Source organism: Pholcus phalangioides, unplaced genomic scaffold (genome assembly GCF_987345545.1).
Source record: "Pholcus phalangioides strain wild (caught in Gottingen) unplaced genomic scaffold, Ppha-v1.0 ptg000017l_1, whole genome shotgun sequence".
NCBI lineage: Eukaryota > Metazoa > Arthropoda > Arachnida > Araneae > Pholcidae > Pholcus > Pholcus phalangioides.
In genome coordinates, this window is record NW_028301610.1 from 3,686,097 (window position 1) to 3,699,947 (window position 13,851).

The window sequence follows — 13,851 nt, forward strand, 5'->3', positions numbered from 1 at the left end:
GGATATTTTCACTTACAAAAGAGTCTCTTCAAAGTATAAATAGGCACGAAAATCAATAACACTAGCTTGCCGTGATGCCGCTAACAAAGATTTGCGACGCCCCATGCATTCGGTATAAACATAACTACATTTTTGGATATAAAAAGATTTTCAACTGGAAACTCGCCGTGGTTTTCAAGTTCTAGATCTTTCGATAGTGATAGTCCTCCAACAGGCATTGTGCGCACATGAAGCGTAACTAGCTGAGTTCATAAAATAAGGCATGTTCTGAACACTGCTCGGAGGCTATGACCTATAGCCAAAATTCGGATCTGTCAGGTTGTTAACTACTTGGCTACTAGAAAATGCTAGAAACTATGATGTTTACGTTATTTTCTATAAACATTGAAAGCGTGTAAATAAATATTGAAATAGTAAACATGAAGAAGAAATAATTATTTAAAAAAACAAATAGGATTTCTTTATTGAATTTTTTCATTTGATTCCACATTAAAGTTGTTAAAACATGTAACACCGGTAACACTTTATTTACAAAAACATACTCTTAATTATCTCAACCGTTTTTTTTTGTTCACCACGTGCCACACGGCACTGCAAAATATAATAATTACTCATATTTTTAATATAGTCATGGACTCTTAATTAAGTAACACGTGGATTCATCCGTAATGCCTCCTCAGATCTCTTGGGGCAGTTGAAGCAATGCCATATGACTTATCGCACGTGCCGCCAACTACTATTTTCTTTATTTTCGCTCGTGGAACTCGATTTCGACGATGACTTTTTTTTGCGTTTGACTTTGTTTGAAGCTGTCCTATCCGAGACCGTATCATCCACTGCTTCAGAAGCTTTGAAGTCCTTAACATTTTCGGTTGTTTTAAATTTTGAAGAATCTGATGTCAGAACTTGCTGTTGGTTTTGGTCTTTTCTTCTTATTGCGTTCATCCGAGTGCGGACGATCTGTAGATGGTTGATAACGTATTCTTCATGCGGTGCCATTTCAGAGGCCTTTGTAAGACATCGTTCAGCTTCTTCGAGGAGTCCCCGCTCCACATGAACGACACATAGGTTGTGTAAAGCTTGTATATTACCAGGTTCCTGTCGCAAAATGTTCTCGTAACACTAATGGAAAAAACAAAAGAAAATGCAATTAAAATTCTGTTATGTTCTTTCGCGTGTGTAGTCACAAACCAGCTGTCGAATTATTAGTCCAACAAAAATGAATGACCGATAATACTAATTAAATAGAAAATATTAATTTATACAATGAGAAATCGTGGAGATGAGAAAATCTACAGAGCAAATGAATTGTATAGATGCAGAGTTCGAGAGAGACAAATAATACAAATAACATGTTTTTACCTCTTGCGCAGCATCCAAGTTTCGTATTGCGTTAATGTATATATCACCCAAAAGTATCAAGCCTTTTACATGGTCAGGATGATACTAGAATAAAAAGGTGTAATGTCATTTATTACTAATGATTATGCAGCAAGGAATTCACTTGATACTTGATAAAGTTTATGACCAGGAAATATTTATTGCTGAAAATGTTTTTTTCGTTCAAAATTGTCTACTTGTGTCAAAATATTAGCAAACTAGTACTACATCGGCTGTACAAGTTAAACAATAAGCAGATCAGACATAGGATATTCGTGACTAGAATTCCTTTTTTACTAGTTCTGTTACAACGAAACCAGCCATGACAGAACTAGTAGAAGAGGAATTCGTGTCGCGGATATTGAATTCTCTACCAGTTTCGTTACGGTATTAGCTCTGGCACACTTATTGTTATCAGTTTAACCAAGTTCAGACACGAATGATTTTCAGAGTTTCAATAGTTCGAATCCTCCATACGAAAGCTCGTTCGACGTAATTTGCAATTTTCCTCCGTAAGAGTAGATAATTCAGTTAACTTTGATTAAGCTTTCGAAATAAAAGTTTATTTCGCCACAATACGGTTCGACGATCCGCAAATTCAGGAAGATGTAATACAGATATAGATAAGAGTACCTACCCGCAATAATTGCTTCAAAAACGGTGCCGCTTCTAAAGGGCGATGAGCTTCAGACAGCAGCAGTGCTAAATTGAACAAAGCGCTTCTAAAGTCATGACGTAACTGAAAAAAAAAGACAAAATTTAAGAATTTGAATGTTCTACCGATACATTTAAAAGCTGAAATAGTTTTTATTGCTATGTTACCAACGTTTGTTTCATGAAATTCACTGCATTAAAACTGACTTTAATAAGAAAAATATAAAGTAAGAAAGACTATAAAGTTTTTAAATACAGTAAATACTCTATTGGCGGGAGGAAAGTTACTGCCTTTAAAGCTACAGTGTTGAAAATCTGCAACTCTTTATCTCCATCAGCTGGCATTAGATTTGTGAAAAGTCATACTTCTACGCAGAAATTCAGTTATTTTTGCCGTATATTTTAATAATTTGTATCGGCAAAACGTTGAAAGTTTGTTTCAGCGCAGTTGTTGGTTTAATTTTGCCAACGATGGCACGCTGTTATAAAAATCCTACGGGAAAACAATTTTTCTATTCATTTCTCATCTTCTTAAATGAACAAAAAGAGAGCAAAGAATAGTTCAAAAAATGAAAGTTTCTCATCTTTGGGAACCTCGGATTTTTTTTAAATCTAATAAAATTGTGAAGCAGGCAAAGTAACCCGCCAACCATAAGCAACTTGTTTTGAATAATACTGAAACTTCGTAACGCCCCCTTTGAGACAGTCATTGAATCTTTTGCTTAAATAAAATTGAAATAAAAAACAAACTTATCTGTAAGTTGTGTGGATGTGGTATTAGAAAATTTAAAAATTTATTTCTGCCGAACATTGGCAGAAATAAATTTTTTGGCTGATCTAGAAATAGGTTTTAGAAGAAAAAAATATTTTCATCAATTCTGGTAAAATTTAAGGATTTTTCTCTCACGAATTAGTAAATTTTACCCTTTAAGCGTCATCAAAACCCTCTTATTTAAGAATTGACAAGTCCAGATAATTTGTAAAGTTGATTTCTCAACGGAACACTTTTCTCTATACCTCTTAGTTTTCACCTACTGAAAATCGGAAGAAAGCCTACTTCATGAAAGAAGAAATGACATTTTGAAAGGGGTTCCGTTGTGTCGCTTAAAGGGTTAATATTTGATCATTTTAACGATGTCTCATATCGAATTTACCGCAAAACTATTATGACATCTTATGTAAAAAATCTGCATAAGCAATTTATTTTCTGGGTTCAACGATGTTAACAAAAAATAGTAACAAAATACTAGGTTTAAATTCATTGTCCCTTTAGACACACAATTGCACGTTTGCACATATTTAAGTAATGTACTGGCATAGCGGGAAATTATAGCTCTGTTGATGTATGTGCCTAACTTGAAGCTACTCAGAGATAACAGCCTAGTCGCTACTGAGAGTACCAACTACAGAACCGTTTCAAGTAAGCAGGAAGGGAGAAGATGGAACGTGGAAATGCTTCATAAACTCGGAAAGTGTTATAAATATACTCTGAACTTTGTCGCAGGCGGAAAAGGATCGTTAAGTTCGCTTTAAATGGAACACTAAGAATATTATGGAAATTGACTATCTTCTTGAGAAGAACAAAACCCAAGAACTGAGGCTTACCTCAACAGCTCGACGAAACCATTTCTCGGCTAGAGGAAAATCTTTCTCGTCCATTGCTAACATGCCGAGATTGAAGTATACTCTTTCGTTGACGCTCTTTCGCCTCAGCAGTATATGTAGTCTAGACAGAGAACATGGAAGACCATAATACATTTAAGTAGTTTTAAAACCTAGAAAAGTCATGAAAATGTCTGAAAACATAATAAAAATGTGTTTTCACGTGGTTCTTCATTAACTCAAAATTTATTTAATAAAATATGCATTACAGTAGAGATCGACCGAATATGCTAGTTCTGGAACGGTAATTATATTCAATCTTATGATTTTATTGAACAGCGATTTGCATAGCATTGTAGATGATAGCCATCATGAGCCTACCTTTTTCGTTGAAGTTGAAATGTTTAAGGAAGCAAATGAGAAGTTTGCCGCAGATGCTAGCAAAATATAAACAATCCTTATCTATAAATTAAAAAGTAATTTCAGCAAACAGACTTTTGAATCATAATCTGAACTTCACACAACCACCAGAATGGTGTTTACGCGTTAACTTAAAAAAGGTAATTTGCATATAGATCTGCTGAAGTGCGGTCTGAACACAAAGATCATGAAAAACTCTAGATTTCCCAGAACACTGACTGCAATTCGATATTGACACCAGACGAAGGAGGTATACGGTATGCAGAAGTTTGGCGACCCAATACTAAGATGCTAAACACAGAACCTAAAAGAAGATCGACCCATTTCTAAGAATATATCTAGAAAACAAATCTCAATACAACAATATCAACCCAGTAAATAACTTTCACGAAAGCTTAATGAGTTTTATCCTATAACAATGATCAGTTTTACTGAAACTCATTTAAAAACTTTCAGCTTTTGTGTATAATCTTTATTTCTATTTTCAAGAGTCTCTCTCTTCTATTCGATGAAGTTAAATTCTATTCAAAACGGATACTTCGATAACAAGTAGAAAACGAAACTATTTTCGTGATGTTTTTTTCGTCTTTTAAACGATCATCCTTTCTTATCATCGCCACTCTGGAAATTTTAATACTGTGATACGTGTGTGAAAGTTGAAAATATAGTAAAGGGAGAAACATAGAGGTACTACTTCGAAAGTATACTTACCGTTACTCTACCATATACTTTTTCCCACTTTACTTTCTATTTCTGGCTGGTGTATACCAACAGCCGGTTCACATAACTTTCATCTTTTTTTTTTGTTTTAAAGTCTCGTGCATAAAATTTCGATTTTTGTCCGCTTTGTGACGCTATTCGGAATGGATGTTTTGTGTTTTAAATCACTTTCGCATTCACGGACGCTGGAGAATCGATCATGGTGCGCTGGGGAACAAAACAAAAAGTAAAATTCCGATCGTTTTCGTTGTTTTTTTGTTTGTTCTTTTCCCGAGAGTTTTGTACTTTTTCTCCCATTTTCAGTAGGTTTTGCAGCTGTTCGCTACGTAAATAAATTTGCATGTACTTCTGAAAGCTTTTGTTCACTGCATCACACGCAAATCCGAGTTCAGAATACGTCAACATACTGATAAGCGCGAAAGTTTGGCAATAAAATAAAGGACAAGTTTCATTTCGTTTTCCAAGTAAGAAAATGTGAGAGAGATATATTTCTTTCGAAAGGAGCTATGATACATCGATACTATATATGTACGTGTTGAGAGTGATGTGCATGATTCAGATGCAATTTTCAAATCCATTCCACTGTCAGTGAACATGAGACATACATAAAACGGATGTATTTGATTGCCAAGAAACGGTCACGAGATTCATCAGATTAAACCAAACGATCATCAGATTTTTTTATTGTTTAGTAGGATAGCGTTATCATGCTATGGTATAATGGTCAGTGCACTTGCCTGGTACGCGAGGGGGGTCCTGGGTTCGATTTCCGGTAAAGAGAACGACGCTTTTTTCAAGTTCACTTCGGCATAATATCCAGAAAGCCTATTGATTTCTTATTGTAACAGTTTACTGCTCTTTTACTCAATTATAGAAGTAGATGGACTGGTGAAAATGGATAGATGTGAGAGTACTCTCATGTGAAATTATATCGAGTCTAGCTATTACCCGCGGCTTCGCTAGCGTGGATTTGGTAAGATGAAAATTGTTTGGCGATAATTTCCCCCGTGTAATATTTGAACCCCTCATGACACTTTAGGGGTTGAATTTTCAGAAATCCCGTCATAGTGAATGTATATATTATAAAATATAATACTGAAAAATTTCGTATTTATAGCATCAGCAGTTTGGACTCAGCGATGATTGTCCCATGTTACCTTTGAACCCTACTTCCCCACTTATGACCACTCTTAGATGCAGGGTGGTTCCAGAGACTCTGTCTGAGGTGGAATAATTTTTTTCCGACAAATGTTTGTAATCCTGGGGGAAATCTTTTGCAACTTTCTGAGATGTGACGTTGACTTTGTGCGTGCGTGCGTGTGTGTGTGTTTGTGCTGAGGGAGTAATACCCCGATTGCCCCGCTCGCCTCTGTGAAATCGCCACTGCTTGGATGTTGAGTTTTGAAAAATCCCTTTTTTTGTGAGTCTATACATTGCAAAATAAAAACACTGACCAAATTTCATATTTATAGCTTCAGCGGTTTTGGCTCGGCGGGGTTTTTCTATACAACATTTGAACCCACTTATGACTCCCATTAGGGTTGGAATTTCAAAAACTCCTTATTGAGGCTTTACTTGATGAAATAAAAGTATTGGCCAAATTTCAGGATGAATTTTCAGACATCCCGTCTTAGTAAGCATCTACATTATAAAATATATAATACTGACTTAATTCCATATTTATGGAATTCCATATTCTTAATTCCATATTTATGGAATTAAGATTCAGCTCAGCGATGATTGAACCATATAACTATTGAACCACCCTTAGGAGGTTGAATTTTGAAAAATCTCTTTTCAGTGAGTCTCTACATTACAATAAAAAATACTGACCAAATTTCATATTTTTCACTTCAGTGATATCAGCTCGGCGTGATTTCTCTATTAACTTCAGGCCGAATTTCCAAAAAAACCCTTCTTAGTTTTTACGTCATGAAATGAAACTTCAGACCAAATTTCATGAATTTCAGCGGTTGCAGTTCCAAGTAATTTCTCTATGTTACCTTTGAACCTCCTTATGACCCACTTAGAGGTCGAATTTCCAAAAAAAGCTTTTTAGTGAATCTAACGTAATAAAACAAAACTTCTGACCAAATTTCTGGAATAGCTTCAGCGGTTTCGGCTCGGCATTATTTCTCTATGTTACCTTCGAACACCCTTATGACTCCCTTAAAGGTCGAATTTCGTCACACTTGGTGTTAACGTCATGGAATAAAATTTCTGACCAAATTTCAAGACTATAGATTCAGCGGTTTTGGCTCGGCGTAATTACTTTATCTTACCTTTCAAACGCCTTATGACCCCCTTAGAGGTCAAATTTCGAGAAATGCCTTCTTAGTTGGTCTTTATATTATGAAATAAAAGTTCTGACCAAATTTCATGTTTATAGCTACAGTTGTTTCGGCTGGGCAATGATGAATCAGTTAGTCAGGACATGTGACATGTTATTTTTTATATATAAATTACAAACCTGTAAGAATTCATATATTTCTTACAAGTGATCCTTGTCAGTGATTCTTGTGAAACTTTGAGCAAACCCTTTATTTCATTGAGATTGAAAGAACTTAATAAAATCGAAAGTTTATTTAAATTAGTATGTTCACGTTATAACCATACCTTTCATAGGCTTTTTTTCTCAGAAGTGGTCCTCCTCTTTCTTGTATTAAAACAGCTGAATTCAGCAATGCTTGCTGCAAAGAAAGGACGTCAAATATTTATTTCGAACCATATAGCACAAAGGTGGACAACCGTTTTTCAAAGCGTGTCGGTTGTTCAGAAGCCTTACCACACTATATATAAGTTTGGTGGTCCACATCAGTATATCAGTCTACATTAGTATATCGTCAATTAAACAAAATATTGTTCTCAAAAATAAAAGGGAACTTTTCCAGTTGAAAAATTAAGTGAATTTCTTTTTTACCAATTTTTGAAAAAGGCTTCGCATTCTTGGTTGTCACCGGTTGGCCACCCCCATTTGGTACAACAAAGATGATGAATGCCGATGAAACTGTTCAATATCTTGACAGCGATAATTTTAATGCAAATACAAGGCCACAACAGGCAAAATGCCGAACGAGGTGGCTGAGAAAAAGATGTCCATAACTTAATTAACCATTAATCTTAGAATCCATCGACCGTAGACCGTGAAAAAATCAACAACGAACAAGATATACTGGGTGATTCAATAATTCTGTTTGCCTCATTTTACTGACGAACCATTGATCCTAGAGGCATACTTCCAATTAGCAAAATTACCAGAATAATGTGTAGTACTCAGATATGTCATTCATGTTGCAAGGGGTAGTACAGTTAATAAAATAAAAAAATTAACTTTTTATGTGGACACCCTGCCTTGAAAAACCCAATTGAAAAGTTGTTGCCCTGTCTCTCGAGAACCCAACATAGAAGTTCCGAGAATCGGAGAAAAATTGGGAAAGAAAAGCATTAACTAACGGACAACGCATTTTCCCCTTATTTATGCAGTTGCTTTCCAACTTGTCTCAGATTTATGAATTCAAATATCACAGCGAATATTGCACTTAGAGAAGTGACTTTTTTTGCTGGTCTCAGAAGAGACAGGACAACAAGTTTCTAAGTTGTACGTATAGAAAGTTAATTTTTATATTTTAATAAGTATGCAATTTGGATGAAGTATATGAAGTCTACACGTTATCTGGATACATTTTCTAACTGGAAGCATACCTCTAGGATAAACGGTTCGTCAGTAAAATGATGCAAGAGGAATTATCGAATCACCCACATACTCAAGTAAACAGATATTTTCTTAATATTATGCCGAGGTGAACTCGGAAAGAAAATGCATCTGGTCTCCATCGGGACTTGAACCCAGCCCCTCTTGCAGACCGAGCAAGCATGCTACGTTTTACACCACTGAGGACCATCTAAGGAAGGCGGGGTCGTGTCTCCAGTGGTGTAGATGATAGAATGCTTGCCCGGCATGCAAGAGAGCCTGGGTTCGAGTCTCGGCGGAGACCAGATGACTTCTTTTAGAGTTCACCTCGGCATGATATCCAGAAAATATCTGTCATCTATCTCACCCTTTTGTATTACTTTAAAAAAGCTTACTTCATGTTCTGGATTTAGTTCCAAAGCCTTATCGAAATACGAAAGAGCTTGCTCTGTCTTTCGTTGCTCCAGAAAAACTACTCCAAGCTGTGAGATAAAGTATATTAAAGAAGTGATAATTTCTAAATATCTTGATAAAAATATTCGTAATATTTCGACTAAAGTTGGTCATAATCGTGAAGTTACAGCGTTCATTAACGACAAATTTATATAATTACCATACTTACATTGTAGTAAATGTCAGGATTGGTATCGTCAAAGCGAAGTGCTCGTTCGTATACATCTTGGGCTTCTTGCGTCCTGCCAAAAACATTATAAATTTTAACAAAATTGAAGTTCTACAAGGTGTTCTGTTAATGGACCGACAAACTCAGAGGGTTGTTAGTAGACATCAAGAGGAACAAAAATGGCATTGGAACATGGTGTCGCAAACCACGTTGAGAGGGTGAAAATCGCAAAAAACGCATGCAGGTTTCGACGTCACGCTGGAACGACAATAACAACTACAAAAAGATTTATTTGAATAATTATTACAAGAGTTGTTTGAAGTGGCGGCCTTTGACGTCATTGCTCAGTCTACAACGACGCAAAAATTATTCCCGGATGCGCTCGAAAATACCAAGTATGCTTTTGATGTCTGCTATAGCGACGGCAATCTAATTTACGTCGTCCGCAGCACGTGATCCTACCCCAGCGCATGCGTTTCGCGACGCTGCTTACGTCAGATATGGTGAGCGAACCCACGAACGCATTCAGCGATCAACTGACATCCACCTTTTGTCTCCTCTGGACTCAGAGCCTGCAGGCGTTAATCGCGATTTTCACCCTCTCAACGTGGTTTGCGACACCATGTTCCATTGCAATTTTTGTTCCTCTTGATGCCTACTAACAACCCTGTGAGTTTGTCGGTGCATTAACAGAACACCCTGTACATTGTATTCAAATACAGAGTGCTTAGTTAAGCATCCTTGCCATAAATTACTGGCGAACCGTTGATCCTAGAGGCATACTTTGAATTAGAAAATAGTAATGTGTAGATCTCAGATACGTCATTCATGTTGCAAGGGGTTGTACTTTTTATACGGACACCATGCCCTAAAAAATCTAATTAGAAAGTTGTTGCCGTGTCTTTATGGAGCCCAACAAGAAAGTTTCATTTTTCCAAGTGCAATATTGGTTGAAACATTTGAATTCAAAAATCGGAGAAAATGAGGGAAACGCTTCTTTTTCTCATTCATGTGGTTCTTTCCCACATTTTCTCCGAATTTTGAATGTCTTAACGAAAAATGTCTTAACGAATATTGCACTTATAAAAACGTAGAATTTATTTTGTTGCGCTCAGGAGAGAGAGGCTAACAATTTTTTAATCTGTTTTTTAGGACAGGGTGTCCGTCTAAAACGTTAATTTGTTTGGTTCAATAACTACACAACCCTTTGCAATTCAAAGTCTACACGTTATTTGGATATTTTTTAAATTAGAAATATGCCTCTAGGATTAACGGTTCACCAGAAATCTGCGGCAAGGGGAATTAGCTGCGCTCACTGTATATACTTATAAATAGAAAAAAAAGAAAAGAAAAATATAGATGCGTATTTTCAAGTATTCAATATGTCAGACGGATAGCAAGAAATAATTGTAACTTTATGACCGTGACAAACTGAAAAGGAATTTAAATACCATCACGATCCTACCAAAGGATTGAAGCTCACAAAGAACATTGATTCTAACGCAATTTTCACTTGCAAAGAGTGGATTTACGGGAGGTGGAATTTCAATAAGATGACGTAAAACGAAAGATGCGGTAGTATTACGTTATTTCTTTTCTCTTCTTAAATTATGAAGTCTCTTGCACATTCATAATTGTGTAAATCAAGTACCCATGTTTTAAAGGAAAGAAACATCTCACCCACGCTATTCATATTTTTTGTTGGCGTTTTTCTTACGTTTATTACATTTCAGTACCATTCGTGGGATTTAATCTTTTTTTTAGTCTTAACAATTCTTTAATAAAAGTTACGCAAAGTTTGGCATATTTTTTTGCTTCTTGCCTATATTAAATATATTGGATCTATAACATTAATAACGGACAAAAAACTGAAACATTCTTACAGGAACGATATACTCTCATTTGCAAGGAAAATATTCATCGGAATTTTTCCAGTATTTCCTCGGTATTTTACACTTTCTTCAACAACAGACTAAACAGTGTATCATAAATCGAAATGTCCTAAAAAAACATACAAAATGACCCGTTAATCGTAAAAAATCGCGTTGAAGGAGATAAGTCACGGTCGCGTGTGTGATTTTGCAAGTTCATGTACGGGTCGTGGAAAAAAGAAACAACACCACGAGAGAGAAATAGAAACAAAAAAAAATATACATATATAGATACGAAAGAGGCAGGTTTCCCTTCATCGCCAACTTTGTTTCTTGGAATCGATAGCTACTGTTATTTCTTCTAATCCACTCGTAACAACCACCGAAGCCATGGTGCCTTTTTTGTGTGTGTTGTTTTCTCCTCGTATGCTTTCCCATCACATTGGCATGGCCGATGAACAATATCTTCACACCCGGATGCCGCGCGGAATGTTCTTACTAAGAGATATCTTTTCCTTTTTTTTGGTATTTGGTCTATTTTCTTTCTTCCAGTAGTCAGATGGACAAGAAAAAAATATGAGACTAAAAGAGCAACAAACAATGGCATATCGAACAGCGTCCACAACTTGCGCAAGTTTTCGATACGGGCAACCAACCTCTGGCAGAAAAAACCGAACTGTAATATTGAAGGAGAAACTTTATCGATTCCCACTTTTTCTTATTTTCTTTAACTTTCTCATCAATAAAAAAAAATAGAAATAAATGAAAAAAGTAAAAAAACCTACTTAGTAGCTGAAACCACTGTTTGATGACCGATAAGAAAACATATGATTGTGTGTAAGCACTTGCTGTGAAACTTACAGCAACTTTTTTTACCCTGTTTGGATTTCGTTTCGTAGAAAAAGACTCGGTAATTGATCTTCTATTGCAGAGCCCCATCTTTTTGTTTTATTTTCTCAGATAAAGACCGCATACTTGTTCATGCCGTATAATCATTGATATAACAGATGGTGCAGTGTATGGGTAGCACGGTGATCACATACACATCGGAAAATATTTTGATCTTCTATGTATTAGTGTATTAAAATGCAAGAAAAAAAATTGACTTCCTTGTCTATAAGTAATGAAAGCGGCATTATCCGTAGAGAAAGTAAAGTATCGTGAAGGATATAACCCCATTTTCTATTTTTAAGACACAATTTCGTTATTCCGTAGTGCCATCTTATTACTTATTACCGCGATGAAATGAAACTTGTCCAACGGGGTGGTTTAATTAGGTTTCGTTTTCTTCTAACCGGTGGCTGTGAAGATTAATTCACGGAAATTCATCAGAACATCCAAAGCGTGATATGAATGAATAAAAAATATATACACATATTTAGATATATCAAATATATATTATACATTATATATATTATACATATATATATTATACATATATATATTATACATATATATATTATACATATATATATTATACATATATATATTATACATATATATATTATACATATATATATTATACATATATATATTATACATATATATATTATACATATATATATATTAAATACTAAATATTAGACATTTGAATACATTAAATATTTAAATATTTTTACATATCTACATACTTAGATATTTAAATAACCAAAGTAGTTGAAAAAAGGTAAAAAATTCGCTTTTGTGGTTGAATACGAAAGTAAATCTCGTTTTGAGAGCGTATTTTCAGGGTTCAAGATCAAAATTTGAAGTTAATTTCTATATTTTTTCATGTATACGACCCCTCAAACCAATTTTGCGATTTTAAGTAACTGCTCGTCATTTAAAAACTTTTAGGAAATGAAAGTATGCTTTGAAAATCAACGGTTGCAGGGATATCTGCTTTGCAAACAATTTGGGGCAGCCTGTATACAAAATAGGCTAAACTTAATCTTCATGGAATGTATTTGACCAAACTCACATATGTAAGAACATTTATAATTAAGCACTGCTGTAGATGTTCGTGTGAGGGAACAATCATAAGCTCAGCTGGTAATAATGATTCAGCATATGGTCATGCATAACAAATCGATAAAGACAAAGTTCCTTAACCATGGTTCGACGCGCATAATGTAAGAGTAGTTACACGTACCACACACGCATTTATTGAAGGATTTTCTCGTTCGACTGTTCATGACTTGGAAAATCTATTACAGTTATCAATTATCTGATGATATCAATAGTTAAGATGCTTTTTAAGGTTTATATTTTTACTATTTTTTAATACGGCTTGTACGTTATTACATTTAATGACGTATTTTGTTACATTTAATGACGTTTACGTCATTAAATTCGATACGATTCATTAGAGTAAAAAATGATGACAACACATAACATAAAAATGCATTAATATATGTAAAAGTTATTTCACCTCACCTGTTTGGTAATCGCTTGAAAGGCCTTGAAGTCAATTAAAGAATATAAAGTTTAATAGCAGAAAATGAAGTTTTACAATGAATGGAGGAACACCTACCTGTTGAGTCTGACCAAAATATCTCCTCTGTTAATGTATGCTTGTATATAGTCGGATCGCATGCTGATTGCTTGTTTATACAGCTAAACAGAAAGGGAGGATCAATTATGTTTCTCTTCTTCAATAAAACTAGTCATTGTTAAGAAAATGTTTCACAGAGAGATAAGTTTATGAATTGTTGAATATAATGTCGCCCGAATGTACTAAGGTATATATTTCACATTCTACTCTTTATCTCCGAATAAAATTTTATCTTTATAGTGGATGTCTAAGAGTAAAAAGCCAGTTCATGGAGACCCACACTGGACACAGCCAAGATGATAAATATGGGGCTAAGAATGGATTCACATCAACAGACACTCACCGTATCGTATCAAAC

General features: G+C 35.1%; 1 protein-coding gene across 1 annotated transcript in view; it reads right to left on the reverse strand.

The window, feature by feature from the left end:
* Positions 1 to 438: 438 nt before the first annotated feature.
* LOC149072120 (protein O-mannosyl-transferase Tmtc3-like) overlaps positions 439 to 13,851 on the reverse strand; it is a 138,878-nt gene continuing 125,465 nt past the window's right edge. The window contains exons 14-21 of the mRNA XM_089246176.1: positions 13,473 to 13,555; positions 9,090 to 9,162; positions 8,863 to 8,949; positions 7,393 to 7,466; positions 3,640 to 3,760; positions 2,018 to 2,119; positions 1,363 to 1,446; positions 439 to 1,122 (exon numbers count right to left, since the gene is read on the reverse strand). Of these exons, the coding sequence (XP_089102302.1) occupies positions 715 to 1,122; positions 1,363 to 1,446; positions 2,018 to 2,119; positions 3,640 to 3,760; positions 7,393 to 7,466; positions 8,863 to 8,949; positions 9,090 to 9,162; positions 13,473 to 13,555 (1,032 nt within the window). The 3' untranslated portion in view covers positions 439 to 714. The remainder of the gene's footprint in view (positions 1,123 to 1,362; positions 1,447 to 2,017; positions 2,120 to 3,639; positions 3,761 to 7,392; positions 7,467 to 8,862; positions 8,950 to 9,089; positions 9,163 to 13,472; positions 13,556 to 13,851) is intronic.